General features: G+C 39.7%; 1 protein-coding gene across 1 annotated transcript; it reads left to right on the forward strand.

Moving 5' to 3' along the window:
• Nucleotides 1–1,823: 1,823 nt before the first annotated feature.
• syt12 (synaptotagmin XII) lies at nucleotides 1,824–18,824 on the forward strand. The gene is made up of 8 exons (XM_060887471.1): nucleotides 1,824–2,037; nucleotides 11,341–11,397; nucleotides 11,507–11,700; nucleotides 11,797–12,162; nucleotides 14,750–14,965; nucleotides 16,523–16,643; nucleotides 16,723–16,856; nucleotides 17,337–18,824. The coding sequence occupies exons 2-8, from the start codon at nucleotides 11,352–11,354 to the stop codon at nucleotides 17,508–17,510; spliced, it is 1,251 nt and encodes a 416-aa protein (XP_060743454.1). The 5' UTR covers nucleotides 1,824–2,037; nucleotides 11,341–11,351; the 3' UTR covers nucleotides 17,511–18,824.

Below are 18,824 nucleotides of genomic sequence, written 5' to 3' on the forward strand. Positions count from 1 at the left end.
AGCCACTTTTTTAAAGTCACACTAGCGCCACCATGTGGCTGATTAGGGTGCAAAAGCTCAGACTGACTACCATCTCTAGATGTCTCTAGGCCTTATGCTGTTGCTCTGCAAGATTAGTTTTAGGTCGGGTGAAAAAAATAATTGATGAATAATAAAAATAAACCGGTTTCAGAATCCCTAATGACAAGTCTGCTCTGAGAAGGATGAGAATGTGTGTGCTTTTTTAATGCCATTGATGGATATGTCTGAGATGTGGGTACCATGCACAGGACACATGGCATCTATGGGCTTCTATCTACAGTATCTATGTTTCTGACTTGTTTCCCAGCATCTGTAACTCTTTAAATATTTAAGGGTAAACTGCAAATTCAATACTGTAACATTAGTTTTAAGTTCTACTTATGCTATATGGCTAACTGACCATCATTAACAAGGCGTTGCTGTAATAATGTGCTCCTCTCTTCTGAAAGGCTTTAGAACTAGATTTTGTGTTCATTCAGCTCCAAAAGCATTAGTGAGATCAGACACTGATAATGTAATGAGGAGGTCTGGGATTCAGTCGGTCCTCCAGTTAATCTCAAAGGTGTTCAGTGTGGTTGTGTCAGAATCAGGGCTCTGTGGAGGATACACGAGTTCTTCACTCCAACCTTAACTTCCACACCATGTCTTCATGGAGCTTTGTGCACAGGAGCATTGTCATGTTGAGTCTCTTATTTCCACTCACTCACTCACTCACTCATTTTCTACCGCTTATCCGAGCTACCTCGGGTCACGGGGAGCCTGTGCTTATCTCAGGCGTCATCGGGCATCAAGGCAGGATACACCCTGGACGGAGTGCCAACCCATCACAGGGCACACACACACACTCTCATTCACTCACGCAATCACACACTACGGACAATTTTTCAGAGATGCCAATCAACCTACCATGCATTTCTTTGGACCGGGGGAGGAAACCGGAGTACCCGGAGGAAACCCCCGAGGCACAGGGAGAACATGCAAACTCCACACACACAAGGCGGAGGTGGGAATCGAACCCCAAACCCTGGAGGTGTGAGGTGAACGTGCTAACCACTAAGCCACCGTGACCCCCCTCTTATTTCCAGTGATGTGAAATTATAATGCTACAGCAAAACAACACATTCTATTCAACTGTGTGGTTAAAACTTACTGCATCTGAAGAAAGTTTCCTTTTTGTCCTGATTCTTTCAGAGAAAAACGTGGAAAGATTTTCTAGCCAAAAGAATAAAATGTGCTCTCAGTATTTTAACATCAAACGTCAACGAAGGGAAACATTTGATGTCTTGTTCATGATGCCACAGTGGGGAAAACAGATGCATTAAATGATCAGTGATTATTACAAACCCCTAGCCAATCAGTATAAGGACATATGATGCGTGTTCAACAGCTATGCTGCATGTTTTGTGTGCGTTGCTTTGTAGGCAACACTGAGGAGAAGCTGTGTAGTGTTTGTTTGAACATACAGTCCAAAATAACAGCCATCTATTTTAAGCAAAACTGCTAAATACGTATATGTTCTTTCCTTTGCAAGTGCAGATGTGCATAATGCAGATGTGTGACTGTTGCATGGAGATAAAACTGAACGAAATGAAAGTTAGAAGAATAATCCCACAACAGTCGGTGGTATAGGTAGGATTTGAACTTTGTATGATTGTACTACGTTAATAGAGTGATGAAGAATAAAGCATGATTGCGGCAATGTGCTGTGGCGGAGCACTGGAAGTTACACTGCAGGGGTGGGACTCCTGCATTCTCTCTCTCTCTCTCTCTCTCTCTCTCTCTCTCTCTCTCTCTCTCTATCTTGGAGGGAATGCCTCTCTCGAATCCCACCGGTCACACCAGCGTCCAGGATGCGCTCTTTAAACTGATGCTCTGATTCTGAACCAAAGCGAACCTGTTAATGCATTTGTTTTGGTGGCTAAACGCAGCTGATGCGTATGGAGAGAGGAGCGTGAGAGGCAACGAAGGGAGAGCGGAGTCCCCCATCCCCTTACACCGAAAACAAAGTCTTATAAGGTAGGCTTTAATACCCGCCATTCCTTACATCTCTCTCTCTCTCTCTCTCTCTCTCTCTCTCTCTCTCTCTCTCTCTCTCACACGCACGCACGCACGCACGCACAGACACACACAAACACACACAGCCTGCTCAGACAGAATGCTTAGTATGTTTACTACTGACAGGACACGGGCTCAGTGCGCGCAAGGAACATGTACAATCCGTATAGGTGTGTGTTTGTGTGCATGTATGAATGTAATATAAATTTGCATCCATAAATTGTGTGCGTTTAACGGTTTAATAATGTACACATTTAAAAGGGTTTTTTTTTTTTTTTTTTTTTTATATAGTACCCTATTTAGGATCTGGGCTGGTCCACATGGCTGGTAGGTGGACTGCTGTTCCCGTCTGTAGGGTCTCAGCAGGAACCCACACACTTTACCTAAAGGAACTGTCCATTCAGCACCACACACACACACACACACACACACACACACACACACACACACACACACAGAAACAGAAAAAGACTGAGCAAAGGTTTATGTGAAAAAAATAAACTGCATGCAATACATCATTTATCTTCTTTATGTGATGTTGCTGAATTTTTTATTTCATGTTAGTAGTTTTCACTTTTTCCAAGATACAAACTGCCCTGTATACAGGTATAGCTAAATATAAACCACCTCCATGATCAACCCAATCTTATATACACAATGTGACAGTCTAAGATTTTCACGTCGTGATGTTTTGTTTTCAGTAAGAGGAACAGAAAGCTCATGCCGCCTATCACAGGCTTCCTGTTTCCGGATGCACCAGTATGGTTCTCTACATGTTCTCTACATAAGGCTGATATCCGGTTCTGGACTATGCGTGTGTGTTGACTCCGACTGGGATATTTCCACGGCTGTGAATTTTTTTTTTATTAACCCATCTTTCCCCTGGTGACAGAGTTATATTCACAAGGTTGTCATGGTCACCATCTTTCTCAGTGCCTGTGCTTTGTGCCCAGTGCTTCATTATTGTTTGTGGTGAAAAAGGGGGTAGGGTCTTGAGCCATCTCATTATTTAACACCTACACACAATCAAACAGTTGTTCTTTAACCCACTGTATGCCAGAGGCTGTGCTAGACACCTCAGACAAAAACACTACAGAGACACACCTAGTCTATTTATCAGAGGAGCAACATGGGACAAATGTACCACTTTTGTCATATGGATTGATTTGGGTGTCTATCTGCTGTGAGTGGGTGCAGCTGAAATCTTTATCTTCATCTCCTGAGTATCATTGCAGATTCTAGAAGAGAGCATGTCATAGAGAAAGTGTTTTTGTCAGGGGAGGTTAATATTTAAGAGAGCCAGTTCTCTTTGTATTTCATATCAGGGAATAAGTGTCCCATTATTTGGCTACCATTTGGTCACGATGCATGGGTATGCCTGCTGAGACAGAACCGTATGTGTGAGTGTGTGTGTGCTTGCAGCGTGCCAATACTCTGCCACAGTGCTGTGATGGAGAGTGTGTATTCGGCCACGGTGCAGTTAACGTTATCATGACTCATTTTGGAGATTAAAAGGAAAGTTGATTTATTAGTTAAAGCACACGAGCTTTGCTCCTACGCTCGAATGAGCTGACAGAGCAGAGTACTCAACCCCCCCCAGACCCCCCTCTTCCTAAACCCCCCCAATCAGCTGCTCTTGCTTTTCTCGCACAACCAATGTAGACCCATTATTATTGATCACTGCTGTTTTAGAATGGATGACCAATATAGAGAAGTACACATTTTCTGTTTTTCTCTCTCTCTCTCAGCAGGGAAAACCTGAATCTGTCTCCCTCCATTAAGTTTAGATTCATCAGCGTTGAAGGCACTTTATTGACAAGAAGGAATCACTGTGGCTTAGTCTACACTACCACAAGAACATATGATATCTTTTCTCATCAGTTCTGTCCACTCACCCTAAAGACCCGCTTTCCAAAATGAATAGATATTGTGATTTCTTCAGTTAAAAGGCACAGAACCTAAAACGAGGCAATTTTAAGTACAGTATTTGGACATATTTGATCACTATGTGTAGGATAGATAGTGTAGTAGATATGTGTATGGGATTTAGGGGTGTCTAAGTAAACATGCTCAAAATACATGAAAATAGTTAATACAATATAAATGTCATTTCCATGTTTCATTGTGGACAGACAATTTGGGAAACAGATTAGAAATGCAGATGTGGCCAAGACATTAAAACAGCATTTTCAAAATTACCCTTGTTAATGTGTTTCTCTCCAGTACTGTGGTATTCCAGCTGAAGTGATTTTCACAGCTGACTGGAGGCGCTTGTTATTTGAAATAGCAAGTGGAAAGCCTGGTGATGTGGGAAGCAAAAAATACACAACGCAACCAATATATTATCAGACTTATATAAAAGGCAAATAATATTATTATACTGGAGAAATCTGCCTCTCCGGGAAGAAACCTTCCCTGTGCATGAATGAGTCAGATTGCATCTGTGTTTGGCTTCATCTCCATTCTTATGATCTCCACACACCCACACTTGCAGAAAATAGACTTCTGAAAGTTTATTGTGTAAATGGATCTCCACAATAAAACTAACTAACTAACTAAATAAATAAATAATTAATAATAATAATGATAATAATAATAATAATAATAATAATAATAATAATAATAATAATAACAAAAGTTGTCAGTTATCCAATAACTATTGACTAGATAATTATTTAATAAGAACATATAAAGATCAGGGCCCCTATTCATGAAAAGTGCTCTTAAAAAAGAAAGTGTTAGGAGTAAGTAAAAAAAACTTTAATCGATGAACTTGATCTACTATTTCTTCTTAAATAGTAAAATATCTAAGATTATTAAACCTATAGACATTTTACCATTCTTAAAATGTAATGTTTCTTACTCTTTTGGCAAATGTTTTGCTTCTTACTAAAAACGAATGATTAAAAGTCAAATATATCCAGCAATATGTGGATTCATCTTATGGCTTAGACTCTTAGATAGATTGACACTATTCCATGTGCAGCGCTTACTCATTTTTATCAGGTCACGAATTTAAAAAATGGCTAAAAATGGGTATAAATGTAAGGACATTGCTATAGATTAACAACATGCCATGCAAACCAAAGCTAGCAGACATTATAAGAAACATAAGGGAACTTCATAACTTCTGGTATTTCTCAGTATTTTTATGTCATATTGGATATAGACTTAACTATTTTATGTTAAATAGTACCTACATTGGGGGCACGGTGGTTAGCATGTTCTCCTCACACCTCCAGGGTTGGGGGTTCGATTCCCGCCTCCACCTTGTGTGTGTGGAGTTTGCATGTTCTCCCCGTGCCTCGGGGGTTTCCTCCGGGTACTCCGGTTTCCTCCCACGGTCCAGAGACATGCATGGTAGGTTGATTGGCATCTCTGGAAAATTGTCCCTAGTGTGTGATTGCATGAGTGAATGAGAGTGTGTGTGTGCCCTGCGATGGGTTGGCACTCTGTCCAGGGTGTATCCTGCCTTGATGCCCGATGACGCCTGAGATAGGCACAGGCTCCCCGTGACCCGAGGTAGTTTGGATAAGCGGTAGAAAATGAGTGAGTGAGTGAGTGAGTGAGTACCTACATTTGATAGCTTCCCTGTGCTTAGATAGATAACACGACTAGCAGTTGGCTAATTCACAGTATTCCAGTAAATATCAACAATTTCTAAAAGCAAATATGACACAAATAGTCAAATTTCCAATTAGTCAAAAGTCATGAGTTTAATAGGTTCAAACATTGCACCTGCTACAATCACTATTGTATTTAATATCAATATGAAATCTAAAAAATAACTGTACATTAAGGGTTGTTTTTAACTCTTTCTAAATTAACCAAATATGTGATTTGGCTGGGGGTGCACAAACATTTGCATATACAGCCATATGTAATTCAGCTGTTTCTAAATGAGTGAATTATCATTGCAGGAGATGGAATAATTAGGGGTAATAATTTAGGACGTTAAACAGAAATGTGTTTTAGAGTTATTAGAAATCTCTTTATGGCTAAAGGTTAAGGATGTGAAGTGCTGGATTTTATGGTTTAGAAGCGCTTTAGAGCTGACGTTCGAATCGGATCATTCTGACATATGATCTTACTGATTCTACTCCAGAGTTCATTAGCACAGGCTTTTATGTACATTCTCTCAGACGTTCTTTCTCTTTTGCACCCCTCCCTCGCACACATTTTCACAGCTCTCCCTCTCTCTTATTAACATGCGAGCAAAAAAACCCAAGTACATTTTCACAGTCATTTGCAGCATTCATTATCGGTGTGACTTCTGTAATCTATTCATAGCGGTTTTCACTCTTGTGCACAGAAGGAGGGTTTGGTTCAGTTTGGGTTTCATAATATGCTCGTTTTCAGGTTTAGAGCATAACCTTAAATGCAGTCTTAGTGCTCTTTTCAGCCAGAGATATTGTTACTCAGGTGCTCCATTGGATGACCTGCGTTAGTCTAGTGCTCTGTTATTTTGAATACATCCATGTATATACTCCATCACTGTGCAAATTTAGGAAGTATTTTTCTTTCAAGCTACTTGAGTACTTGATTTATACTCTAAGTCTTAACCAACAAGCTTGATATTAAACAAACAGTACTCATGCAGTACTTTAAGCATTCGGGTAATAAATTGTGCGGCAAGGTGAAGCAGGTAATTGTGTGTAGATATTATAGATAATGAATGAATCACAGACCTTGAGTTTTTTTTTAGAATTCTAGCTCTCTAATCTCTAATTTGTTGCATGGAGTGTGGCGCTGTTGTCAGGAATAATGTCTCTAAATAGGTGTGATATTATCTGACCTTCTTCTATAACATAGGTAATGAAAAGAGTCAATTTTCTAAGAATTTGTATCAGTAAACTCTTTTGTATTAAAAATGAGGACAAAGGAGAATTCTTATATAGCATCAGAATAAATAGAGACACGGTGATAGAAACGTTCTTTTCTATATATGGAGGCACCAGAAAGAACATACTGTATGTGACGTCATTGAAGAAGAAGCCTTTATTTTGTAACGTGTATATTAAAGCACAGGAAAATACTTTCTTCACATGCAGTATCCCATCTTTGGACGGTGAGGTCAGATTGCAGGGTCAGCCATGATGCAGCACCCCTGGAGCATGTGGGGTGTGGGGTGGTTAAGGGCCTTTTTCAAGGGCCCAACAGTGGCAGGTTATTTATTTATTGCACTGTGGTGAGACATTTCATGCACTCCTAGTAAAAAAATACGAAGGGGATAACTGTCATTTTTTCTGTACATTTGTGTGTACCTTTTATGTGGATTGATCAGAAAGTCTGAGGTTCAAGCCACAGCACTGTCATGCTGCCACTATTGGGCCCTTGAGCAAGGTGCTTAACCCTCTAGCAGGGCAGTATCATGACTGACCCTGTTCTTTGACCCACATAGCTTCCTAACAAGAGCCCATACTGTTCAGTCGCTTGAAGTAATGATGTACAGTTAAGTGCCCTTTTCTCTGAGGCAGTATTACGTTCTAATACAGATGATTAGTCTTGTAAAGTTGGAGCCAGTGAACCTTTAAGTTAACCTAGATTGAGTCTCTGAGACTCAATCTAGTGTCTCACTTGCTAATGCTGTAGAATATTCTGCTTCAAAAGTTCTCAGAGTCTGAGGGTTTGGATGCCAAAAGAAGAAGAAGCCAAGCTGGTCCATGGAGCGACTATTGAACTCAGTTTTGACAGAACCCTATATAATGTTTCAAGCTGTCATCTTTACTTTTTCAAAACCATCTACTCCACTATGGCTGAAACACCCACACACACACACACACACACACACACACACACACATACACTCACACACACATACAGTACATAACCTTAGACAGAATGAACCTGAGTACATAGAAAACAGTGAAGTAACTAAAACACATCATGCACTGATTATTATTAGGCACCTTTTGCTTTCTAAAATTTTCTATACTAAGCATCCCATCATCAAGACCAGACAGCTCAAGCTGCATCGCAAGGCAAATTACACACTCAGAGGAAAAAGCACTTTCTGCCCACTTTCTGCCCTCTCATACATGAGCTCATAGATGCTCACGATTCCCTAGTGTCAATGTCATTCAAGCAAGAGAGAGAGAGACCACGAGAGACAGAGGAAGAAAGAACAACGTCAAAATAGCAAGACAGAATGAGAGAGAAATAGAGAGAGAGCAAGAAAGAGAGAATAAGATAGAGAAGAGACACGGATATAGAGAGAGAATGAGACCAAGAGTGACGGAGAAAGAGAACAAGACAAAAGAATGACACAGACACTGTGTGTGTGTGTGTGTGTGCATGTGTGTGTGTATGTGTGTGTGTGCATGTGTGTGAGAGAGAGACACACACACAGAAAGAGAGAGAGAGAGAGAGAGAGAGAGAGAGAGAGAGAGAGAGAGAGAGAGCAAGTCAGAGAGAACAAGATAGAGAAGAGACAGAGACCGAGACCAAGACCAAGAGAAACAGTGTGAGTGTGTGTATGTATGTGTGAGTGAGTGAGTGAGTGAGTGAGAGTGAGAGAGAGAGAGAGAGAGAGAGAGAGAGAGAGAGAGAGAGAGAGAGCGCAAGTCAGAGAGAACAAGATAGAGAAGAGACCGAGACCAAGAGAAACAGTGTGAGTGTGTGTATATGTGTGTATGTGTGAGTGAGTGAGTGAGTGAGAGAGAGAGAGAGAGAGAGAGAGAGAGAGAGAGAGAGAGAGAGAGAGCGCAAGTCAGAGAGAACAAGATAGAGAAGAGACCGAGACCAAGAGAAACAGTGTGAGTGTGTGTATATGTGTGTATGTGTGAGTGAGTGAGTGAGTGAGTGAGTGAGAGAGAGAGAGAGAGAGAGAGAGAGACAGCGCACTGTTAGGTGTGATGGCTGAAGTTACTGTGACTGTAGTAAATGTAGCAGTTTGATGGCTTTGCACTTCTCTCACAAGGTCTTTCCCTTTTATGTAATCGCTGATGTCTTTACAAACGCAAAAAACTCCAGAAATCCAAAATAAAATGACTTCAATAAATTCAAACTTCATAAAAAGATAAATGATCTTCTTCACTGGATTTTAGTGAGTCAGGGTGAAATCACTGCTGTCACTTTAGATTCCTGTTCCTACCGATATATCTTTTAACACAGCAGTGACTAGTATTTGTACTTTATTTATACATTTTTTTAATGAAAATTGTCACGCTAATTACTGAAATGTTGACTCTAAGGTTTTGATCTATAAAGAACATACACATGGAGAAACAAAATGTATATCTATATATTCTTGGACTTTACTTTAGAGCGGTTTTGACAGTATGAAACACCTTTTTGTATGACATGGAGTCTATCCCCTGGACCTCATGTGCACTAATTTTCCAATATTACTTGTAGTTGTACCAAATATGGTTGGGTCATTAATCACGACAACGCACCTGGGATATGTGGGCTGTCTATACACGGGCGAACAAACAGTGACCTGACACATCCTATTATCCCCAGTAACTCGAAACTCTTTCATGCAAACACACCTGAGCTGTGTAAAGAGACTAAGATCATTCGACGCCTTTGCTTATGCTTCGTGTCTGTGGAAAGATGTTAAAATGCCATTAAATTAAGATTCACAAGGAACAGTGCTGAAGGCTGTAATAATGTACAAATCACCATTAGAATAAATTAGTTGAAATTCAATCATTAATCGTCTCTGCTTCTCCCAAACACTTCCACCCTCTTGTTCTTACAGTAGGTGATGTGAAAAAGAGGTCTGACTTCAGCCTTTCTCAGCATAGGTGTTGTTCTAAAGAGCTGAGAGCAGCGCTGATGCCTTTCTAACTGCTGGACCAAAACAAACTCAGTTTGGTTTGCTTTCAATTGATCTTGGAGATCCTCATTCTGTCAATATGTGTATATTCACACCATCCAGGAAAAATGATATCATAGCAGCAAAATGATATCTTAGGAAGCAAAATTGCTTCATTAAAGTGAATTGTTTGTAGTATTTACTATTGTAAGATTAAAATAATCCAAATCTCACAATTGTAAGCATAGTTCTAGTTTCTACCATTATAACAATTTTTATTTCATTCATTCATTCATTCATCTTCTACCGCTTATCCGAACTACCTTGGGTCACGGGGAGCCTGTGCCTATCTCAGGCGTCATTGGGCATCAAGACAGGATACACCCTGGACAGAGTGCCAACCCATCGCAGGGCAATTTTTATTTCAATCATTTGTATACATTTGAATGACTCACTGACTCACTGATGAATCATTAATCTAGTGTTCTTTTAAACATCAAGTAAAAAGCTGATTGGCTTACAGGAGAGCGAAAAGTTCCTCCATAAACCTCTGAGAACATTGCGGGGGAAGACAAACCTGATTTTAACTGTCAATTCTGGCCGTCAGAGGACAGATGTGTTAAATAAATGGTTTGATTTATCAGCTTTCTATTGAGTTTTTAGATGGAAACCATGAAAGGGGGAGATGAAGAATGATGCAATGTTATTTGCCTTGCTGCCAAGTCAAGGGGAGATGTCTATCTCTTTCTCTCTCTCTCTTTTTCTGCCTGTCTTTCATTCTCACACATACATTCAATTCGATTCAATTCAAGTTTATTTGTATAGCACTTTTTATAATAGACATTGTCTCAAAGCAGCTTTACAGAACATAAACAGAACAGAAGGTAAACATAAGGAATAATATAAAGAATTAAGTAAAAAAATAAAATAAAATAAAAAATTTTAAAAATAAAAAATTAAAGATTATTATTAGATATATATACACACTGTAGTTCACAATGTGTATGTATTTATCCCCAATGAGCAAGTCTGAGGTGACTCAGGCAGCAGTGGCAAGGAAAAACTCCCTTGGATGGTAAAGGAAGAAACCTTGAGAGGAACCAGACTCAAAGGGGAACCCATCCTCATATGGGTGACACTAGAGGGTGTGATTATAAATATACATTCAAACAAATGTTGTATTGGTGTAAGGATCACATGGAGTTCAGATCTCCTCTTGGATCTCCTCTTGGATCATATGGAGTTCAGATCTCCTCTTGGATCACATGGAGTTCAGATCTCCTCTTACACATACACACACCCTGTACTTTCTAAGTGTTTAGGTTGTTATGTGAGAACTGCCTAAAAAATAAACCTGCCTAAACCTAAAAAAAAAAAAAAAAAAAAAAAAGATTCTCAATGATTTTTTTTTTCAGAAAATATATTCATAAGCTTGCCTCTTGTTACCACTGAGACCGAACGAAGCATTCATTGTTTATTTCCTTGCTTTGTTCTCTTTCCAGGCAGTGGGACCATGTCCTCGTCACACAGCCAGGACATATCTGACTACCATGTCAGCGGTAAGAGGAAAAGTAACAGAGAGGGATTTATTTACTTACTGTTGTGTTGGGTTTCTCATAGACGGTTTGTGTGTGTGTGTGTGTGTGTGTGTGTGTGTGTGTGTGTCAGTGATCCGAGATCCTCCTGCTTGGGAGGTTGGTGTCTACCTGTTGGGCCTTTTGGTTCTGCTTGGCATAGTAGGAGTAAGTCTATGGAAGCTGTGGAGGTCTGGCTCTTTCCCTGCTCCTTCACCGTACCCCAACTTCAATTATCGCTACCTGCAGGAGAAATATGGCAACTCTTACTCTGAAGTCAGGCAGAAGGTAATAGGCTTCGTTCATTTGATGTGTGCAATGATTCAGCCTGTAAAACCTGACATGTACCTCCCTTGTTTGTGAATATATGCTCTACTTTTATAGTGTGTTGCAGCTTCCAACCACCGACGAGCATCATCGGCCAGCCGTAAGCCCAGCCTGCAGCTGGCTGACACACCTGACGGCTTCCGCGAACTCGGCCCTTTGGAACTGATGAGCCGGGAGCTGGAGATGAAGCGCTCCGCCTCAGTCGACTCACTGTGCTCCATCTCATCCATTGCCCAAACCTTTGGCCATGATGTAACCGTGGGCCAGCTGGAGGTGACGCTAGAGCTTGACGCACGAGCCTCGTTGTTACACGTCACCCTGCATCAGGCTAAGGACCTGATGGAGAAGGAAGAAGAGAATTTCCCAGGCTGCTACATCACTGTTATTCTGTTACCTGACGAAATTAATGTGGGCATCACACGGGTGAGGAAAACTCATCGGAACTCACTTGTCTTACCATTTGTATTCCATATATTGTCATTTCCTTGCAAATTAGGTGGTGAAACTGGAACGTTATTAACTCACACATGCCTTAAGCAGTACAGCAAAATTTGCTTTTCTTGATACAGCAAACACACAACTAAGAGAAACCTGAAAAACCTGAGGAGTTGCTCACCAGCTGATCACCAGTCACGTGTCTCCGTAGGTTCTACAGAGCATCATTATCGGTATTAGAGTCGCATACTGCAGATTATGATCTCATTCAGCCAGCAGTGCCCTGAAGAGAAAGAGAGAAAGAATAAAAGAAAGACAGAAAGAGAACGAGTGCTGACATCAGGGTTAGTGCAGCTACACATCATGGTTTCAAAGTAAAAGGGCTGTTCCACTTTTCTTCTTTGCACATTAATATGGATGAGTACATGTCACAGTGTGTTGGAAAACTCTGGTGTCTGGTTTTCTACTGGATGCCGATGAAAGTTGGATGAAAGCTCGAGTTTGAAAAAATTCTTTTATACAGCTGATTTCTGTTTCTTTTATATAGCTGATTTCTGTTTCTTTTATATAGCTGATTTCAATACGCATTTTTAATATTTTAAAAAGTGCATTGATTGTCTGTAAAAGAGGTGAAGCAATTAAGAAGTGACATGGTAGCGCAATGGTTGAGTTATTGCAATACAGCTCAGAAAGTTGTGAGGTTGAATCCCAGGGCTCAATTTCTCAGTTTCTCATTTCTTTCACTCTGGATAAGGGCAAATAAATTTAAGGGAGGAAATTTGAAGTTAAAAGGCTACCAATTTTGGGGTCACACCCTCAGTTGTGTCTAGTCTCAGTCTCAGACAGTTTGGATTAAAACTTAATGAGTAAATGCTGATTGATGTTTGATGATCTGGTCATGTTTTTATCCTGAGGATAATCTTCAACCTGTGCTTGAAAACAGTATTTTTAATGCTCAAAGCCTTCTCTCTAGAGGACTTCAAGCTCTTCCACTTTTCTCCCAAACACTTCTACCTTCCTGTACTTAATCACACGTCACGGGTCCTAACTGCAGGTCTATCAGCTGAATACTGTAGGTTAGTCTTTAACTCTTATAGGTGATGCGGAAAAAGGTGTCAGACTTCAGCCTCTCTCAGCATCGGTGTTGTTCTAAATAGCTGAGAGCAGCGCTGATGCCTTTCCCACTGCTGACACAAAACACTTTTAGTTTGCTTTTAGTCGTGTTTAATTCACAGAGTATGGAAATGTGCTGAGGCATATTGTACCAAAGTGCCTCTATTAACACTGTTCCTTAAACACGGCAAAAAATAACATCATAGCAAGTCAAAAGTCTTCGAATAAAGCAAGGCATTTATCTAGAATTTCCTTTCAATAATTTGCTCACAATAATCTGAATATAAGATTAAACAAATTTCTAGCATTTAATTTTTTGCTAATTTCAAGCTTGTTCTAACAGCAGGTTATTCTTACCATTCATTTTCATAAAGATGCAAAATTACCTGTCAACGGAACAATGAAATGAGTACAAATGTCGACAAATATGATTAATAATCTTGTATTTGGTTTATTGCGATCCTATAACAGGAAATTCTAGATACATTCGACTGTATTCAAAAGGTTTTATCAAAACGGGGTGTTATTTTCTGCAGGGGTATGTAACTGATGTGTACTGTACATTTCAAATCTCTGCAATATTTTGTGAAGGAAACATCACTGTGTTGTTTCTAGACAAGCTTGAAATGATCATGTTTTTTTCAATTCGGTCATTTTAATGATTTTTTTTCCTAGAAAGAGGCTAAATTGTCTGCTGAAATAAATGTTAAAGCATGGAATTAATAAAAAAAAAAAAAAAAGGTTAAAAGAATAAAAGAAGTTGTAATAAGTCTGTCTGTGTCTGTCTGTCTGTGTGTGTTGGTTACCATGGACACTGATTGAACTCCATCTCTCCCTCAGGTGTGTTGTCTTTGTCTCGGATTGTCTCTGCACTGTCTGTCACGGTGAGACAAAGGCGAGTGAGGATCCAAATGCAGTTTAAAGTTTAATAGTCCGACCGACCGACCGACCGACCGACCGACCGACCGACCGACCGGAAACGGGAACATAAACACAAACATCCAACATGTAACAACGACCAACACCAGGGAAGTGAACAAACAGAGTAGATATAACAAACAGGAACCAATCACATCGCAGAGACAATCAGAGACAAAGACAACACACCTGAGGGAGAGATGGAGTTCAATCAGTGTCCATGGTAACCAATGAGTGGGCGGAGCAAACAATTAACAGCATGGCAGACAGCAGACAGAAACAGGGTTAAACACAGACAGGATTATTACAAAAGTAGTACAATATAAATATTTGCAGTGACACAAAACTCAGTGCTGGAGATAAACGGTGATCTTTATGGCATTTGATATGTCAGAACTTACTGCAGACATTACTTACACACAACTAGGAGAAAGAAATACTTTGGGTGAAGTAAAATGTCACGCTATCATTTTTCCAAAAGTTATTTTATCTCATTATTTATTTAGGAGCTTCCTCATGGCTAAACTGTGTGTCTCTCCCACAGATTCAGAGCAACGCTTTCACCGTGTTGTTTGATGAGCGTTTCTCTATTCCACTGGATGCAGCATCTGTGGATGAGTACAGCCTTCGTTTCTCAGCATTCGGAGTGGACTTGGACGAAAGGAGCATCAGCGCGGGGCAGGCTGAACTCAAAATGTCTGATCTCGACCTGTCCATAAGACCTTTTGATGCTTGGCTGTACCTCCAGGACATCAATAAGGTGTTGGCACACATGAGACCACCACACACTCATCAACACGTTTCATCACTCAATAATGTTTTCAAAGCTCTACAGGCTTTAGGAGTGAAATGAAATACAGTCATAGTCTGTAGTGAAAATATCTGGGCCCATATTCATAAAAATTCTTTCTTCTTGTTCCTACTGATGGAATTCTAAGAAAACTCTTAGAAATGTGGGCGTTTCTACTTGCGAGAAGATCTTAATAAAGATAAAATTTATTCATAAAGTATTTTAACCCTTAAAAGAGCTCATAAGGTCAGAAAGTGTTAGGAGTAGAGATATCTCTGACACGGTGCATATATTCAAAATTCCATATATAACAAGAAATGACAGTGTAATAAATCATTATATCTAGAGTTCTGTTTCCTGTCTGATTTATTCTGATTTACTTAAGAGATAATAAAAAGATTTATGATTGATTTTTAAGAGAGGGAAGAAAATTAATGTTTTGGTTAAACTGCAATCAGCCTGTTGCCTTACTGTACTAGTTTATTCTAGTGTTGGTTAAAATCCAACTTTGTCAAAGTTCTAACTGCCACATTGATTTGTTGAGTAGAGTGCCAGTAATAGTTGTAGAGTATAGTGCCAGTAATAGTTGTATAGTAGAGTGCCAGTAATAGTTGTAGAGTAGAGTGCCAGTAATAGTTGTAGAGTAGAGTGCCAGTAATAGTTGTAGAGTAGAGTGCCAGTAATAGTTGTATAGTAGAGTGCCAGTAATAGTTGTAGAGTAGAGTGCCAGTAATAGTTGTATAGTAGAGTGCCAGTAATAGTTGTAGAGTAGAGTGCCAGTAATAGTTGTAGAGTACAGTGCCAGTAATAGTTGTAGAGTAGAGTGCCAGTAATAGTTGTAGAGTAGAGTGCCAGTAATAGTTGTAGAGTATAGTGCCAGTAATAGTTGTAGAGTATAGTGCCAGTAATAGTTGTAGAGTAGAGTGCCAGTAATAGTTGTAGAGTAGAGTGCCAGTAATAGTTGTAGAGTAGAGTGCCAGTAATAGTTGTAGAGTAGAGTGCTAGTAATAGTTGTAGAGTAGAGTGCCAGTAATAGTTGTAGAGTGCCAGTAATAGTTGTAGAGTAGAGTGCCAGTAATAGTTGTAGAGTAGAGTGCCAGTAATAGTTGTAGAGTATAGTGCCAGTAATAGTTGTAGAGTAGAGTGCCAGTAGTAGTTGTAGAGTAGAGTGCCAGTAATAGTTGTAGAGTATAGTGCCAGTAATAGTTGTATAGTAGAGTGCCAGTAATAGTTGTAGAGTAGAGTGCCAGTAATAGTTGTAGAGTAGAGTGCCAGTAATAGTTGTAGAGTAGAGTGCAGTGTGGCTGCTTGTATAAAATTGGGCATAATCTGCAAACCCAATGTACCTCATCCAGGTCCATTTGTAGTTGACTTTGAATGGTGTTTTATTATAATATCCTGTCTTGCAAGCTTTTAACATATCTACTCTGGATGTTGGATTCAATCTGGGGTTTCAAACCCACACAGGTGTTTATATTTCTGTGTTTTGTTTTTGGGTTATGACTTGGTTGTGTATTGGTTCTACAGACTGTGGATGCTGTTGGAGAGATTCTGCTCTCCCTCAGTTACCTCCCCACTGCAGAGCGCCTCACTGTGGTGGTGGCTAAAGCAAAGAACCTGGTCTGGACTAATGGCAAAACCACAGCAGGTCAGAGACGATTTTACTCCCACTACTCTGACTGTTTTCCTTCCTGTCTCACTTTACTAACTTAATTAACGTTGAACAGATCCATTTGTGAAGGTGTACCTCCTCCAAGACGGCAGGAAGATCAGTAAGAAGAAAACCTCCATAAAAAGAGATGATACTAACCCTATCTTCAATGAGGCAATGATCTTCTCTGTGCCTGCCGTCGTGCTTCAGGTAACAAATAACACAGTAACGACTAGTAAGGCGTATATTGAAGTATGTGAGAAACACACGTTATAGTTGAGTGTGAGTGAATGTGAGATAGGTGAGAACAAGGAAGTGAGGGTGCAGTATGGGAAACAGAGTCCGCTGCTATGTACAGTAAGCTGCAATGAGTCTGCAATGACACTCAGTTTCAAAGGGGAAACAAAGGACAATTATTGTCCATGTTTATCATGCTAAACAACTCATTCCATTTTCTTTAGATGAATGTTATTAGGTGATATCAACATTACTGACGTTTTACTTCCATTTATATTTGAGATGATTACACCATGTAGCCATGTATGTTTTGTGAGTTTTTCATGTCAGATATAGGGAATAGTGCCAGGGCAGATGAAACCCTACAATACAATCTGTGCAATTTCTTTACAATCTGTTTATCCGGTCAAAGACATCCAACGTTTTTCTGCATCATGCCTGCATTATGTTCAGGACCTCTCCCTAAGAGTCACGGTGGCTGAAAACACAGAAGACGGGCGTGGTGAAAACATAGGTCATGTGATCATCGGGCCAGAGGCGAGTGGCATGGGCATCACTCACTGGAACCAAATGCTGGCGACTCTGCGCAAACCCGTGTCCATGTGGCACCCTCTGCGGAGGACCTAATCTGATTCCTACCCTCCTGTTCCCACCTGCATGGTGCCTACTGTCTCCGTGACCCAATCATAATGACTTTGAAAAAGGTCAAGAGGTCATCTTTATTCAGGAAAAAAACAGTATCTTTTTAAAGCAGTTGCACAGCCAGAGCCACAGAGCAGATCATAATGGAAAGACTGAAACTCTGCCTGTCTCTGCTTTAAATCCCAGGTCCTTTTATCCAGGTTAAATCTGTCCTCATTTGTAGCAGTTATAACAGGGTGGCTGACCCGAACGAACGTCAGTCAGCACTGCGTTGTAGTCATTTGTTCAGTTGAGTAAGCAGTCACATTCTAATACCAACAAATTCTTCTTCTTCTTCTACTTCTTCTTCTTCTTATTATTATTATTATTGTTGTTATGATAATTATTATTTATTGCTGTTCTGTGCGGTTTTATATTTTTATGCTCACTAAAAAGCAATAGAACTCACCTGTATGTATGTTGGAAAGACCTTTAACCACTTCTTTGGGAGAATGCAGTAGTTCAAAGAGTGTAAACATTCGTTCTCCTAAAAGCAGGTTTACATTCCCATCCATCAGAGCCTTGCTTCAACTGCAGAAATGACAGCTAGAAAGCGAGACTAGCTGTTAAGGCTCTGCGTCATATCACAGTGAATGTAAACATTAAACATGAAACATGAATTATATATTTGATATTTGCTTTTAGTTCTCAACTTTTTCCTGTGCCCTCGGTTTGCCTGCACTTTGGAAATGTATTCAGAGAGATGTTAATCACCTGTTGGAAATGTTTGTTGAGTTTCTGCAGTTTTTATTAATTTATTTTTTATGCATTCTGTCTAGAGATAAGATTTAACAAAAAAGAAAAAAAGAAAAAAAGAAAAAAAAAGAAGACAAAAAAAGACGTCCTGCCTCCAACCGTTACTGACTACTACAAGGAGTTTCGCAATAAAATTTCTTTCATTCAGCAGACATACATTTAACATTCATATTCAGATTAGTCTCTGTTTAAAGACATGTCAAGAGACAGTATTCAACTAACCAGGTTCAAGTTTTCTTAATGTAGCCTACATGATTAGCGTACGTCAACAATCTCAGTGCAGTGTTTGAGGTTTCATGACTAACTCCATTGTACACCCAGTTTCATCCAGTGCCAAATTAACCACTAGAGAAGCAATAGAGAATATTTTATTTAGGCTTGAGTCGATATCATGTTTGTGATCGATGAAATAAAAAAAAGTCATTTTGCAGTGCATGAAAGTGTAATAGATATGGTATAATGATGTTAAAATATACAACTCTTTAAATAAAGAAATGACTCAGA

This window comes from Tachysurus vachellii, chromosome 14 (assembly GCF_030014155.1).
Source record: "Tachysurus vachellii isolate PV-2020 chromosome 14, HZAU_Pvac_v1, whole genome shotgun sequence".
In the NCBI taxonomy this organism is placed as follows: Eukaryota; Metazoa; Chordata; class Actinopteri; order Siluriformes; family Bagridae; genus Tachysurus; species Tachysurus vachellii.